Here is a 16,933-nt window from a genome sequence, read left to right as displayed (position 1 = left end):
GTATGTCTTCCGAGCAAAGCTCGGTCTCCTAGATATTGGTATAAATCAAAGAACCAAAGGTTATCCAAAGAAATATTACCCACTATTATTATTAATATTTATTATGTTCCCACATTATCCTAACTTAAGAATAGTTTTAGGTCTTGACATTTAACCTACCTACCTATACCTACTTATACCTAATACTAATACTAACCTTTAGCTTTAAGTTTAATTTGTTTTAATTTTACTGTTTGTTACTAACAACTATGAAGTCTGTTCTTCGAAATAAAGATAGTTTATTTTATTTATTTATTTTATTTATTATATAGGTACTACACCTGTCCTCTCGTAACATACTTTTTAATATGCCATCTTCCTCGTCTAAATTTTGTAATTTTTTATTTATCCCAGAACACTATTCGTACTAGGCATGGTGGGTGCCTACTTACTGGTCACTGACTCCACTGTCGTATTTTGCAATAATCGGGTAAAAAGAACAAGAAACAACTTTTAATATTTAATTTATTAGAAATTATTAATATTAAATACCTGCAGAAAAATAGTAATCGTAATGCAATAATTATTATTAGTACGGCTATGTTTTGTCATCAGGCGTATACAGAGTGCTTCCTGTAACAGGAGCAATAAATTAAACTGTAGGTTGTACTCCTTAAACTGACCAACATTAGTTCAGCAACTTTTGAAAATAACTCGGGTTTTGATTTTTATTACACTTTAAAGTTTATTATAAGACGCAATGTATTGCAAATTTTGTTATGTTTAAAGCATGACAAGCAACGTCAAACACACTGATGTCAGCGTACATTGGAGGCAATATTTATTTTGTATGAAAAAGAGAAAGTCTAAATGATTCATAATTTTTAAAAGTTGCTGAACAAATGTTGGTCAATTTGAGGAGTACAGCCTACAGTTTAATTTATTGCTCCTGTTACTGGAAGCACCCTGTATAAAATTTATTTACGAATGGCATAAAAAATCACATTAAATCTGAAATATATCATATGACCCAAAAAATCAAAGGTGAACAGGCACCTTCTGGGCAGGCTCGCTCCATTGTAGGCCACGTCTTCGCCTCGGCTAGTCTGTAGCCATGAGTAAGCCCATAGGCGTAATTGGAGTGACAGAGAAAAATGCACGCAATTTGCGAACTTCGATTTTCGCGGTTATAGCCCTGTGTGTGAGTGCCGTGTCGTGCAGACAAAATGTGCATGTCGATATATTTATTCTTCAGAACGTCTCCTGGATATTAATATATATCTTCAAACCCGCAGAATATCAACAACATTAAGATCACGTATGTGATTCAAAGCTTCCGACCCACTCCTTTTCAAGCCTTTTTTACCCAAATAATACGGGTATTTAGAACCCGTTGCCAAGTAATAAATACCCTGCTTATTTCCATCCGTATATAGATCCAGAGTGTTTGTTATCATTGGCTTCCTCTCAAAACAGTTGTGGTCTCTCGCTTGCTGTTGAGAATCACATTGGATCGCTATAAACGAACCGGGATGTTTCAGCGCTGAGTACCATATAAACAATGACTGCAGGTGACTGCAGAGGTTATCGCATAGAAACGACGGTATGAAACCTTGTTGGTACTCTCCCCCATTAACATATACTGATACATGTCCCACCGGAGTCGCTATACCATAACCCCCTGTATTAGTAGCTATATGAAGAACAAAATCCGCATCGGATGGATCCAATCTTCCATCAGGCCCAAACTGTCTTACGCAAGGTCCTGTAGGGTCAAGAGCGGTAATCTGGGATATGTTTTTCCCAGTGATTTGTCTAAAGTTTTTGGCTATGAAGGTCATAGAAACTCCGCCTAGGCTAAGTCCAACTAGCTCCAACTTTTTCGGGTCTAGACCGACCGTCATCAGGTTTGCTAGCATTTCGGCGGCATGCTTGCCAATAGGACGCATTAAACGTACCACACTGGAAAGATTAATGATTAGTTATATATCATTGCCCTACATTTTGCACACGAAATTCTAGGGTGAGTGGGGAAGGGCGTGGGGGTAGGGTTTGCAATCCGGATCCGAAATGTATGAAATTATCCGAATCTGGATCCGGATCCGCGGATCTTCCCATACATTTCGGATCCGTCGTGCAAACCCTACGTGGGGGTGTTCACTGCGCCTAAGCACCTGGCGGGAAGCCTTAGGATGAAAATAAGGTTATAGTTTATCAAAGGACTGTTTCATTTCAAACATAGCCATAGAGAATCATACGATGTATGTCTTACACTAGTACTAGCACCCAAAATAAAAGGATGAGTAAGTATCGTTTTCCTGGTTCTTACTGACTGACAAATTGGTTTGATCAACTATAATTTAGCTTGCTTGGTCAATTAGTGTTTTAATAATCGAATTTAAACTGTTGTGAGACATACTAACATTGAATAATTTTACGGTTTAGACTCACTTGTTTTAAGTCACTCGCGCGACATGTTTCGGAGAGCCTAGGTCTCCTTTCTCAAGTACTTAACAGTGCGAGCAGCGTTCACGACGACGGTGTATCGCGTACTGCGGCACGCCGCGTCGCGCGCCGCGCGCTCCCCGAGAAAGCCGACCTAGACCGACCGAAAGGAGACCTAGGCTCTCCGAAACATGTCGCGCGAGTGACTTAATACAAGTGAGTCTAAACCGTAAAATTATTCAGTGTTTTAATAGTTTGATCCCTGACTTACCAGTTCTCATTTATCGTATATTCTAGAAATTAATACTTACATGGGAAATAAATTCGTAGTAAATTCCACATATTCTAAGATCAGTACATTATATCCCAATTTCTTATAGAGCACCATTATGATCCTTCCAACAGGCACCGCAGTTGAGTCCAGGTATCCGGGGGCGTATACTATTGTTTTTCGACTGAGGTCTACGTCAGGGTTCTTGACCAGGGCCTTCACGTTATGGTAGGTATATGAGGTCCACTTAGCTTCGAGCAGTGATCCGTTGCCTAATACTGATATTTTTACCTTGTTCAAATTTTCTGGTTTAATTTCGGCGGATTTCCCCGATCCAGGACCTGCCGTCAGATAAAGTGAGAAAAATTTCTAGACACTAGAAATTATTATAGATCATGGTTAAACGTAGTGGTTATATTCTCTTTGGATGATACTGATGATAGTATTAATAAATAATTATGTACTGTCCATGACAACTTCGTGATTTGAATTTGACAGTAGTGTTGAGTTGCTCACTCGTGAAGCACCTCATTTGTACCACTCATTTTGTTAATTTGTCGCAGTACTTCGTACCGCAAAAATGTCTTACTTCACTCCTCTATTCATTTTACTTGATTCTAAAATTATCTTTCTCCTAAAAGTTCTATTCTTAACCTCCAGAATTGCAATTAAATGTTACTAGTTATTTATTTATAAAGGAAGTGATGAATACATAAATATGTATATACATTAAATATTTTTGTCGCCGTTGGAATTAATGGAATAGTCGACGCTGAAAATATGCTAGTACCTCACCTCATTTGAAGTAAGACATTGTAACACCTCGTTTTAGAAAATGAGGTACTCATACAAACTCATTTTAAATTGATGTCCTACCCATCACTATTTGACAGCTAATAGGTAGATTCGTGCAGCTCCGTGCATTATGAGATTTATGAGGTAAATCTGGGCTAGAACTACGAAAATCGAAGTTCGTAAATTGCGGGCATCTTTTTCTGTCAATCTAATTACGACTTTATTGGAGTAAAAGAGAAAGATCCCCGCAATTTGCGAATTTCGGTGTTTGTGGTTGGTTGTCAAAAGTTGAAGTTTGGGAATAGTTTAGCAATGTACGCGTCAGTTACGGCACGGTTTTAATGCAATAGGGGGTATTACTGCAATGTTCTGCCGCCAGAGTGCAGCACTAGCCCCCTTCGTAAACCACAGAGTAACTTACACATACTGTGCCTTTAACGGTTTTTTGACAAGTTTTCACAGATAATAAAATATGACATTGATACATCAAGGGCATCAAGGCGGTTCTCGGCGGGCTCAGCTATCTGCCTCTTTATCGCTTGAATATGCAAGGTTAGATATCAAAATTTCGACTCTCTCGTTTGCGGTAGACCATTAGATTGTGACGGATTGTGGAAGTGGCGCCCCCTACGGAGAGTTTTTGAAGTGAAAACTTCTTTAGCGGCGCTGTGCACTTTTTGTGATAGGAAAAAAATGTTAAACTCGTAACAGGTGGCACGTGACCGTAAGACGTAACGCTACGTCTTACGCAGGCGAACAACGCACGAACGCGGCGCGCCGCGCCGCGCCGCTTCGCGTCTAAATCGCTCACGTACGAGTAGGACACACCTATACGTATCAACGGTTTGTTTCATCCTCGCCGCGCCGCGCCGCGCCGCGCCGCGCCGCGTTCGCGCGTTGTTCGCCTACGTAAGCCGTAGCGTAAGACGTAATCCTTTCTTTCTACCGCGCGGCGAAAATGTATGCCTGAGCCTGCTGTTTCGTTTTTATTCACCAAAGAACTTTAGTCATAACGTATTATAATCAGGTCAATTATTTAAAACTGGACTTTTATATTAAGCAATAAAGCGCAATGTTCTAATATTGTACGGGCTGAAATACGAGGATCTCACAGTTACATTCTAACTTTATATCACTCAAATATAATTCAATAAAGCTACATCTTGATGAAATCGCTAATAAAAGTGAACTCTACTACTGATGAATAAAACTCAAAATATCATGACCAAATATATTTAGATGCGAGGTCTGCAAGGTAACTTTACAATTTCTATTCGAATTTTAAACAATTACCTAACGCTACAAATTTAAGCTCACTGACGAGCAATTTCGGAACTAAAGTTTTTCAATAGAAAGGAGGATGGGTCAATTATACATAGTGCTGCAGACATTTTGGACTAGTCATTGAGTTTTCACTTCTGCCGGCACTCCCGGAGTGCAACCCGTTGTTTTTTTCGTAATATTCCCTATTAACACGAAAAGTCTTAATAGTGTTCGATATTAAAGTTTTTTTTCCATTATCAATAAGAATGCATAAAATACTTACAGCGAGGCCCGAAACCTTGAGCGTAGCCTTCATGTCTTTCAGAGTATTCAACAGCTTCACCAGAAATATACAACAACCAAGTTACAAATACAATAACATAGCGACCCTTATGCATTATGTTTTGATTTACTTTAAACTAAATTATTTGAATTGGATATCTCTGTAACTATTTTCACCTGTTTCATGTTAGCGATATCACCTACAAGTATATACTGATATTTTGAGAAATTGTACAGGTATGTATTGTAAAGTTATTTTGAATAGAGTAGAAATTACTTAGTATTATAATAGGTATTAGTAATATGAAAGTTTGTATGTGCAGAAATAACAATGATTTTTATTTTATTATATTGTAATGCATCATAGTCCAATTTGCGGTGTTTTTGCTAAATAAAGATTGTATCAGTACAAGAAATCATTAACATGTATGATGCCTTTGCGTTTGAGCCCTGGCGCCATAAGACGACGCTGTTAGCACCAGACCAGGATCTCTAGAACTGTGTCGTATGCATAAATAAGTCCGATTTGTAAATAAAGTGTGATTTTCTTCGATGGCGAATGTATGAGAATTGTAAGGGGGAAATTCAATGGGCTGGTGGGCGTAACGGCATCACTTTTCAGCCCGGCAACCGGCAGCATCAGGTTTCTAGGAGCCTAGGAGCACCCCTATAAGGATCAGAAATCAAACTGCGGCCTAATAATTATGCATACGACACAGTTCTAGAGATCCTGGTCTACACGGCGTGTCAGAGACCCTACACTAGCGTCTCCCGAGAGTCAATTCTATAGCGCTCGACGCTTTAGCGCAGCGCAACTGACGGCCTAGCCAAGGTGACAATCGCTATCGCTTCGCCATCGAATCGCTTTGTGTCTCTCTATCACTCTTCTATATTAGTGTGACAGTGACGGTTGCGTTTCGTTCGCTACGGAGCGTTAGCGATTGGCATGTTGGCTACGGGGCCTGGGCAGCGACACTATTTTCCATACTCGTAGCGCTGACTAGACACCGACGCTCAAAAGCAACTAGTATGAGGGGTCTCTGAATCCCGTACCAGACGCGCCGCGCGGGCTGTGAATTTCTGCGGCACTCCACATTGCAGTGTCGTGTGTCGTGAATTTCTGCGCCGCGCTGTTAGGTACTCGTAATATTATTTTCTGGTCGGGTCCTTTCAGTTTAACAATTTCTACGCAAAGCCACAGGCAGAGGCTAATATAAAAGTGTGTCTAAATCTAAATGACATCTACTGTATTGTACTACTCTGCATAACATGGTTGCAACTACTGTTAACATTGCACATTTGCATAAAACAGTGTGGACAAGTTTTTATTATAGTATTTTATGCAACCGTTGTTTAAGAGGGGTCAAAAAAGGCGAGTGGCGTGAGTAACAATTTGAGGCGAAGCCGAAAATTGTTAATAAAGACGCCACGAGTATTTTTTGACTAAGTTAAACAACGTTGCATACAATACTTTTTCTACGACGAAACACTTACTTTGAAATAAAATTGTAAATTTAACAAATATTTTTCATGTCATCTAGTGGACTTCTACCTACGGTATCTACCTGTTTTTAGTGATTCTTGTGCTATTACTGATATTTCTTCAGGCGTAGACACTAAGTTCTTGTCTTCATCCATTTTAACTTGAAAGACACACTATTTTTTAACACAAAAGTTAAGTTTTCATTCGACAGGCACAATAGTATTCATATTCAAGATTCAGAATATTCAAGAAGTAGCAATTGAATGGAGGGTACGAGCGGGAAAAGAATGAATGAAATTAAAAAAAAAACATGTCTATGGTTCACTTATTTGTCAGATATGATATTCACACCCATAAGCGAGAGCGAGAAAGATATATTTCTCTCTCGCTCTCACTTATGGGTACGACGAACCAAGGTCGCGATGCGGTGCGACAGTGTGTTATGACGATAAGGTTGGCAACAATGTATTTTTAAGTGGCCGTTACACGAAGTATTGTAAAAGAGCCAAAAAGATACTGCGTGTATGCACAAATGGTTTTTTAGGGAATAGACTAAAGACTTGTCTTGACAACCTTTAAGATAGGGTTTTAAAGATGTGTGCATGACCCTTTAAATGACAAATAAAAGTACGGGAGTAGAAAAAGTATATTTTGCATGAAAACATTAAAATAGTTATTTGTTTTACAAGGGGGCAAAGTTGTTGTCCTCGTGCTAATATTTAATATCTAGGAGACCGAGCAAAGCTCGGAAACATATAAAAACTCGAAAATGCGCTTTTTCCTAGAGATAAGACCAAGCTAGATCGATTTTTCGCCCCCGAAAATCCCCATATAGCAAATTTCATCGTTAGAGCCGTTTCCGAGATCCCCGAAATATAATTATATACATATAAATAAATAAATATACAAGAATTGCTCGTTAAAAGGTATACAAATATTGATATCCGAGCACGCGAAAGATTCCATAATAAAGCCACGTGCGTATAGCAAATGGTCCGAAAACTGGAATCTGGATACGAATCTTTGCAATATATAACCTCTAGCCGCCCATACGTCAAACCTTGCCAAGCAAAATGAAATTTTATTTTGTCAACACAAAGTTCAAATTAGAATGGAACAGGAGACCTTTTTATAGGTCTCTGGGCGGCTAGAGGTTAATTACTTTGCCACTCTTGGATAAAACAATACAGTGTGTGTATTACATACATATAAGTGTATAAATAAATAAGGTTCCTTCGGAAATCGCGAAACATTTTTACACACTTTTATTTAGCTTCACCGCGTATATTATTTTCACCTCAGCAGCTCGAACAAGGGTACTTTGCTACTTAAAAACAGTGAGCAAAATGCGATATATAATATATATTAATTGTTGGTATATCTTAAGAAAACATGAGTGAATAGAGGTAAGTGATGAAGAAGGAATACATTATTCGGGTTCTCAATTTGTTCTCACTGTTGAGGTGAAAAGTTTTGTGAACTACACGAGATCAATACTTATAATAGGCTTTTTAATGAGCTATAACATATATTTAATTCAAGCTTCTAACAATGGTGTGCATCACAATGAAATTATTTATAAAAGTTGGTAAGTCTCCTTGACATAATTAAAATTGAATTAATTTAATCATATTAAACCTTCTTGCAAATGAGTATCAATACTAAAATACCAAGACCAGGCGAGAAATTAAGCAAGCTTTTTAAAAATTACTTAAGGATAGTAATTCATGAAAATAGTGATGAGGACGATTGAGTCTAGTCTTACTTTTGTTATGATTCACCATTGTTAGAAGCTTGAATTAAATATATGTTACAGCTCATTAAAAAGCCTATTATAAGTAAAAAAAATTGGAGGTGTCTCTGTTTCACAAGTTAGAAAAAAAATATTGAAAAATGATGACACATAAATTTTGTTTTTTTTTTATATGGAGTGTTATCTGGTTTATAGGGACAAATTGCGGGTATTAACTAAGTGTACTACATGTGCAAAGTACGAAGTAATTCGTTGCATTTAAACGGAACTATTCATGAAAAATATTTTTTCTTATTTATTTTTTTTGTTCAAAAATAAGACGAGGCGAATGCTGAAATTTAGTATAACACTTAATAATGGCGTGACCCATCATCAGAAAAAAAATCAGGTCGAAAAGCTGTTAAGGCACAAGATGGTCCCTTATCCTGCCATGGCCTTTATAATTAATTAGACAACGCTTCTCGTTGGTTCAAACTAAGTTACAAGATTTAAAAAGCACAATCCCACCAAAAACATTTTAATGTAAAATGTTGCCAAGACGAAACCATAAGGCTCGCACTGACAAAAAGGGATACATAGCAGAATGTGCAAGTCGCAAAATGAGCACTAGTGCAAATCGCAGAAGGTGCAGGTAGTAAAACGTGCAGATCGTAAAACGAGCAGGTCGCAAAATGTGCAAATCGTACAAAGTGCAGGTCGCGAAATGTGCAAATCGTAAAAAGTGCAGGCCGCATAATGTGCAAATCATAAAAAGCGCAGGTCGCCAAATGTGCAAATCGTAAAAAGTGCAGGTCGCGAAAGGTGCATATAGTAATGTTGTTTGCTTTGTGTGTCGTCCCTAGTTAAACTGCATGGTACAAAGTCCAACGGGCATATTTCAAAGCACTGCCTCATAAATTATTTGCTCATAAAACAAGGTCACGATAAGGTATCAAAATAATAAAAAAGATAGCAGGTTTGTTTCAAAATATTTTAACATTCGGTAATCAACAGAAGCCTTATTGGCAACGATTACGCATTTTGGACCTGTAGAATCTGAGCTCTATTTCAAAATCTACACATTTTGCGACTTGCTCATTATGCGATCTGCTTGCACATTTTGCGATCTGCTCATTATGAGATCTGCACATTTTGCGATCTGCTCATTATGAGATCTGCACATTTTGCGATCTGCTCATTATGAGATCTGTACATTTTGCGATCTTCTCATTATGAGATTTGCACATTTTGCGATTTGCTCATTTTACGTAGCCTGCACATTTTGCGACTTGGACATTCTGCTATGTATCCACAAAAAGGTATCAGATCTTTTGTACCTTACCTTCACACCACCACCTTACCTTCAGACTCTACACCTTAGTCCAAATATGTGGCTTGACGGAACGGAATAAACGGAATAAACATGGAGTTACTTTTCCGCATGACGAATAATTTTACACTTGTAAAAAGTCAGCACGAGGCGATTCAAAGTAGCATATCGTTTAATAAGATGTATATAATATTGGTTTAGAGTAAGGTTTCACAGCAAATTGAACACACCTAATAGGTATAGGCATAATTACCTTATGAACTTCCTCTAACATTTCGAGAAACTCTTTGGTACCGGCTAGTACCAAAGAGTTTCGAGCTCGAACCCACAACCTCCATGCTTATGCTCACGGCATGGGTACCTACTAGTTAAAGCTAAAATTTATTTTTAATGTAAGTATGTTTATTGTTATACTGGTTTATTTCGTTTTTCCGAAAGCTGTAGTTCGCAAATTGCGGGCAATTTTTCTGTCAATCTAATTACGCCTTAATGGGAGTAAAAGAGAAAGATGCCCGCATATTGAGAACTTCGGTGTTCGCGGTAGACCCTCTGTACCTATTTACCACTAGCTAGGCCGTCGCGGATATTACAAAAGCTTAATAATTTTGATGAAGCCAAATGTCACATTCTCCCAATATTATTTATCAATATTAGTATATGTCTACATATTAATAGTGACATCTATTGTTGGAATGAAATTTATTAATATAGCTTAATTTTAACACGCTTTTATTTTTACACGACTGCCCCAAAAAAAGAGTGTATTGTTTTATTAGGTCGACCTGTATGTAACTAACTTGTAATGGAATCTTGCAAGTTAAATTTGATCCACTTCCCGGTTTCCGATTGAGCTGAAATTTTGCATACACATGTAAGTCGGGTGACAATGCAATATTATGGTACCATCGAGCTGATCTGATGATGGAGACAGGAGGTGGCCATAGGAACTCTGTGATGAAACAACGCAACCTAATTGTGTTAGGGGTTTTTAGAATTGTCTCGATGAGTATTAGTTGTCTGTCGTAAGAAAAGTACAGTCAGCGTTAAAAGCGTGTACCAAAAATGAAATTTTTACCAAAAACTTATTTTCATAGACGGTAAATATGGTAGAAATTTCACAAGTATCAAGACTATTTAATCCATTTTCTGTGGTGTTGTCACATACTGATTTTTAAAAACTACTTTTAATCTAGCGCTGCAGACTTTCTTTGGTGTTACTCTATTAAAAATGTCATGGTTTTCGAGATAATCGAACTTTACGTTCTTTTTTAATAGCTAGGTGATTGAAGTTAAATAAGGTGCTAGCTATTAAAAACAAGCAACAAGGGTTGCACTCCGGCAGTGCCGATAGAAGTGAAAACTCACCTCACTATGTTACCGACGCCCGGTAACACGATACATACGTTTAGCGGAGGTATTCTATTTATTGACCGAAGCGTAGCGAAGGTCTACGTTTTGACTCGGGCATTTTGCTTTTGTATGTCCGGATGTTCTCCTCTACAGGTCGCAATTCTTAATCGATTTTCGTGAAATTTTGTGACCGAATTCTATGACTAAGTAAATAAATTTTTTTTGTCGATCCGGTTTTTGGAAAATTTTCAAAATGGCGGAGTCGTGATAGCTCCCGCCTAAACAAATAGTCGTATCGGTATCATAAGAGTTTTTTCTTTTTGAGATATGTTTATAGATTAAATGGCCAAAAATTCAGAAAATTTGTATCGCTGGTTTTGGCGGTATTTAGATATTTAGTTTTTACTTGAGAATGAGTAGCTAAATTTTGTCAGCTTTAGTAAGAACTATAATGGCGTATTTTGCAAACGTTCGCTTTTTTTGTTTGCATCGGTAGGTTCCTGGTTCCATCCCCAGTAATTGTATACCTACTGCTACATAACTTTTTGTATTTTTTTTTATACTTAAATTTCGTATAGTTGTTTTTTATTTCATTTTTTTATTTTGAAAAAATGAAAAAAATCGTATTTTTTATTTATCAAGCGCGGGTTAAGCGTATTCGTTTAATTTTTGTTAGTATCTTTATGTAGTTTTTAATTTTTTGTTTATATTACATGTACTATACTGCTGCTGCTGGTGTGCTGGTAGGTTTCCTCGACATCATGCGATTAATGATATTGTGCGCAGAGCGATGGTGTTGGCTAACCTGCCGTGCGTGTTAGAACCCCAGGGTCTTAGTCGGACGGACGGGAAGAGGCCAGACGGTCTCACTCTTGTTCCTTGGGCTAAAGGTCGGAGTCTGTTGTGGGATGCTACATGTGTGAGCACCTTTGCCGCATCGCATCTTGCACAGACAATACGTGCGGCTGGGGGGGCTGCGGAGAACGCCGCGAGACAGAAACATGCCAAGTACTCAAACTTGAAGCCGGTTTACGATTTTGTCCCTCTCGCTGTTGAGTCGGCTGGTCCTTGGTGTTCCGAGGCGAAGGTTTTTGTGAGGGACCTGGGAAAACGCTTGCGGGATAGGGGTTGCGATCCTAGGTCTGGTTCGTACCTGGTCCAGCGTATATCGTTGGCTATTCAGCGCGGGAACGCCGCTGGTATTTTGGGGACATTTGTGCCGGGTACTTACCGGATTAGGATATAGGTTTATGGCTTATTATTATGTATTTTGTAATGACCAATTTCCTTTATAATTTGACGATGCGTGTTGCGGATGACATATGTGACAAAATGCATTTTAATTTGACGAAGCCTGAGGTGGATGAGCTTTCTGTATGATTTGCTTTGTTATTAATTTCATTTCGCTTCGCAATAAATTCTTTTTTGTACTATACCTATATTTTAATTAAATTTTTTGCCATACATTTATTCAGTTTTAAGCTCTGCTCGCGAGGTCTACAGCTCACAGAGCCACTAGTTTATTATATATTATTATCATTCTCAAATAAGATCACACTTTTTCATTGACATGTTTATTTACATACTGCCATGACAACGTCAAATTATTTGAACATAAGTAGGTAAAGAGTCTTGAAAAGGAGTCCACAACATAAATATCAAATAACATTGAGTTTTTCTTTATTGATTTAAATGCCATTTAAATTATGAGTGGCCACCTTACGTTACGGTCACGTGATCGCCTTACGCCCCTTACGGTCACGTGATCGCCTTACGCTGTATCGAGTTTATCATTTTTTCCCTACCTCAAAAAGTGCCCAGCGCCGCTAAAGAAGTTTTCACTTCAAAAACAGAAAAGTTCGATTATCTCAAAAACCATGAAACTTTTACTAGACCTATAAGTATGTAAGTGCATTTTCTGGAACAGCCTTAGGTGCTGTTGGTGATTAGCAGGTTATCCATTAATTACTAGGCACCCTGTATATTATGTGTATGTAAAAATATATGCAGTAAAGCGAAATAAAATTGTGTAATTAAGAAAGTTTTATTGGTCTTATTACTAATACACAATCAACACATGAACACAGCTATTTTCAATCACTAAACCAATAATTCGTCGGCCTCATTCAGGTAGTTTAGGTGCTTTAAAACGGCATCACCGCTTTTATACACCCCTTCTTTACCCAAGTAATAAGGGTATTTATGAAATGTACTCAAGTAATATATACCCGGTTTACTCCTATCCGTATACAAATCCATCGTATTCGTAACTAAAGGCTTCCGGTCATAACAGTCAAAGTCTCTCGCTTGTTGAACAGAATCACATTGTATGCCTACAAATTTTCCTGGATTCATTAGAGCTGTGAGCCAAAGAATGTAAGATTTGACATGACTGCAAAGGGTATCGCAGGGTAGCCACCACACATCCCCAGGTTGGAACTCTCCTCCGTTGACGTAGAACGTGACATGACCGACAGGAGTTGCTATACCCATTTCGTCCATATTCGTGGCAATGCTAAGGACGAAATCAGCGTCGGAAGGATCGAGTCTTTCATCTGGTCCGAGATGTCTGAAGCAGCGCCCAGCAGGCTCCAAAGCGGTTAGTGAGGATATGTTCCGGCCAGTAATTTCGCGGTAGTTCTTGGCTATGAAGCTGATAGCCTGCCCGCCTAGACTTAGGCCGACGAGTTCTAGCTTCTTCGGGTCCAGTCCGAGCGTGGTTAGGTTTGACAGCATCTCTGCGACGTGCTTGCCAACTGGACGCATTAGGCGAGCCGCACTGAAACCATAAAAACAACAAATTACACAAAAAAACAGATGTCATATACGAAGCATTGTCTGATTTTTTTTAAATTGTGATCTGGTGGCTTAGTGGTTATTGCGTCTTTCGCGAATGTAGAAGATGCTGGTTTGATTTTAGTACTGGGCACTGCTCTCTTGGTTACTTTTTTTGTAGTTGTCTGACTAACGTAAAACGGGGTAAGAAGGTTTCGCGGGGAGAGGTGGGTTATGAATGGGGAGAGAAGGTTTGAGAGGGCGGTGAGAAGGGATTTTAAGGCTACTGCTACAAAAATAATGCATTCCAATTTAAAATGGAGCTATAGTATAACGCATAATAAAAAAAAAACGATCCAACAATCTTCCAAAATCACTTGTATGAAAACCCCTCTCACCCCAAATACGAGGCACTACGGGGTGAGGTGGGTTTTCCTCTTTATCGTCAAAGTTATGAAATAGAACTACCCAAAATAAAATAAAAACTAAAATACAAACGTCCGGAACACTTAATTATTATATACACCATTCAGTTTTCATATGTAAAAATAAAATGTTATCGAGGTTTGAATTTCAGTTTTGACCCTACTCACCCCATTTTACGGTACTTAAAAAACACAAATCAAAATATTTAGTAAAATTTTTCAATTTTTCCCTAGATTAAGGTGTGATTTCATATAAGAAACGTCTAACGCATTTTTTTACTTAAATCGTACCTATACTTAACTGTTGATATAAACATTTACAAGCTGTCTTGAAAACCTTATACAAAACTATACAGAAGCCAATTCATATTTTTAAAGCAGTATCCTGTTAAAAACTCGAAATATTAACCCTTAATACTCACACAGGCATTTCTCCCGAATCAAAAACCTCATAGTCCAAAATTAGTACATTATAACCCATCTCCTTATAAAGCTGGACCAAACTCCTCCGAATAGGTACCATGGACAGGTCCAAATGCCCAGGGACGTAAAGTATAGTCTTCTTGTTGAAATCTATCTCAGGGTGTCTGGCTATTCGCCTGGCATGGTAGTACGAGTATGTTTTTATGCTGGCCCCTAATCCAAATACTGATATTTTTAAGTTCTTCAAGCTATTTGGTGTGATTTCTGCTGGTTTCGTTGAACCTGGACCTGTGGATTAATAAATTATTTAAAAGATGAATGAAATTTTAAAATTTATAATTTTGCTCTTGTGTTGGAGGCCAAGACTCATTTTGGGTCATCGCGCCAGCCAAGTAAGTATTCTATTATCTGTGATGATGGGTCAATAGACATGGATGTTACCCATCGTATAAACACGGGGTGGATGAAGTGGAGAGAGCTCACGGGTGTGCTCTGTGATAGTAGAATGCCAGTAAGAATCAAGGGCAAAGTATATAAAGCAGCAGTGCGCCCAGCAATGACGTATGGGGCTGAATGCTGGCCACTCAAAAAGCAGCACGAAAATAAGATACATTGCGCTGAAATGAAAATGCTCAGGTGGGCAGGCGGCGTTACGAGGCTTGACCATATCAGAAACAATTATATAAGAGGCAGTTTCAAGATAAAACCTATCCAAGAAAAACTCGTAGAGAGCCGATTAAGGTGGTATGGCCATGTGATGCGACGACCAACAGAACACATGACCAAAAAAGTCCTGGATATGGCTGTTGCAGCTCGTGGACCAGGGAGACCCCTGACAACCTGGATGGCAGTTGTAAGAAAAGACATGAAGAATGGAAATCTAAGACCAGAGACGACCCAGGACCGACCGGCCTGGCGACGCATGATTAGAAGAAGGGCCGACCCCAAGTAAATGGGAAGGAGCCAGGCAAAATAAAGATTAAGGTAAATACGAAAGCGAATATCTACTAAACTAGAAACACTTTCTACTATAGCAATAGTACGCAAGATGCCATGTAAGCGTTGCAGTGGCGTAAGTGTTGCTAAAGTATGAAGTGTTCTAGTTTAGTAGATATTTGCCATTTTCATAATCATCCCGCTTTCGAACTTACCCCAATGCAGCCTAGATGTTATAGGTAACTTTCGTAGCACATTTGAGTGAATGAAATCGAATCAAAGAGCGGAGATTAGTAGCAAAAAATATTGTAAAACAAAGACTCATAAATACATAAAACACTCATCTCATCTTGGATCAAAGGATCAACAAGCGAATGCAGCAATTAAGGGTTAACACAACACTAAAGTGCTCGTTAGTGTTACTATGTAAAACAGCGCTCACACTCTGTTTTTAAGCATTATAAAAATATTCACAAATGTACGAGTAGACAGTATTTTTATCATGTATTTTTATGCGGTGTATTAATGGAATAATCTTAACAATCCATATTCCTACTAACTCTTTATTGCATTTTATTTCCGCATAAAGTGCCTTATTTGAGCGTTTCTTTTATTTTTTGCCATTTTTATTCATTGTGACATTTGTGACCTTTTTGCAACTTTTGTGTTATTTCTAGTCAGGATCGCGAGCCCTTTTAATCCTTATAGGAGAAAAAAAGTGTCCTAAAATTTCCATACATTTTTCAAACTTTCTTTTTTGTTACCGCCATGCAAAGTATATGGGGAAATGGTAACACAATAGGAAAAAACTCTGGGACATTTTTTTATCCCATTAGGATCGAAAGAGCTCGTGATTTTGAGTAGAAATAACACAAAAGTGGCAAAAACGGTCACAATATATAAAAATGCCAAAAAATTAAAGAAACGCTCGTTTAGAACAAATTTACTTACAATCTGGTAAAATTCCTCTATGGTACCCTTCTTCTGTCCGTGAATAATCCACAGACTCGGCCAAAACAAAACACGACACAGCAAAATATATCACTTTCAACATGTTCCTTAAAATACTACGTATCAATATTATTCTGCTTAAATAAATCTCTAATTATTTCTTCTTTCTTGAAGTTATTTAGATTATATTTCTTTAATAAGGTATCGTATTTCTTTTTTTTTATTGTCGTAAGACTGTCAGCATGAGTAGACACGATATGACAGAACTCAATCGTTTAACATACTTTGTTCCTTTAGATATAATACATAGTGTGATTTTTGTTTTGCTTTTTACCGCTATAGGTTAAAAGTTAATTATTTATGAATATAATTTCTATGGTAGTAATCACTTAGTAAAGTTATTTGAGAATATTTACACAAATATCAATTATTTATGTATATAATTTCTATGTCAGTAGGTACCTACTTTAATAAATTATCTGTTATAAAAATT

General features: G+C 37.9%; 1 protein-coding gene across 1 annotated transcript; it reads right to left on the bottom strand.

Moving 5' to 3' along the window:
* Window positions 1–13,030: 13,030 nt before the first annotated feature.
* LOC134652300 (phospholipase A1 member A-like) lies at window positions 13,031–16,582 on the bottom strand. The gene is made up of 3 exons (XM_063507473.1): window positions 16,441–16,582; window positions 14,553–14,841; window positions 13,031–13,709 (listed from the first exon to the last, which is right to left on the bottom strand). Exons 1-3 carry the CDS (start codon window positions 16,541–16,543, stop codon window positions 13,031–13,033), a joined length of 1,071 nt encoding a protein of 356 aa, XP_063363543.1. The 5' UTR covers window positions 16,544–16,582.
* Between the last annotated feature and the right edge of the window lie 351 nt (window positions 16,583–16,933).

This window comes from Cydia amplana, chromosome 11 (assembly GCF_948474715.1).
Source record: "Cydia amplana chromosome 11, ilCydAmpl1.1, whole genome shotgun sequence".
NCBI classification, from domain to species: Eukaryota; Metazoa; Arthropoda; class Insecta; order Lepidoptera; family Tortricidae; genus Cydia; species Cydia amplana.
This window is presented reverse-complemented; position numbering and strand designations above follow the sequence as displayed.

What these genes read in the sequence shown, in the direction of transcription:
- LOC134652300 (XM_063507473.1), bottom strand. Translation starts at nt 16,543, where the DNA reads ATGTTGAAAGTGATATATTTTGCTGTGTCGTGTTTTGTTTTGGCCGAG. An exon ending in TAGAGGAATTTTACCAGATT is followed by an intron (nt 14,842 to 16,440) that starts GTAAGTAAATTT and finishes ATTAATCCACAG; the next exon opens with GTCCAGGTTCAACGAAACCA. An exon ending in GATTCGGGAGAAATGCCTGT is followed by an intron (nt 13,710 to 14,552) that starts GTGAGTATTAAG and finishes TTATGGTTTCAG; the next exon opens with TGCGGCTCGCCTAATGCGTC.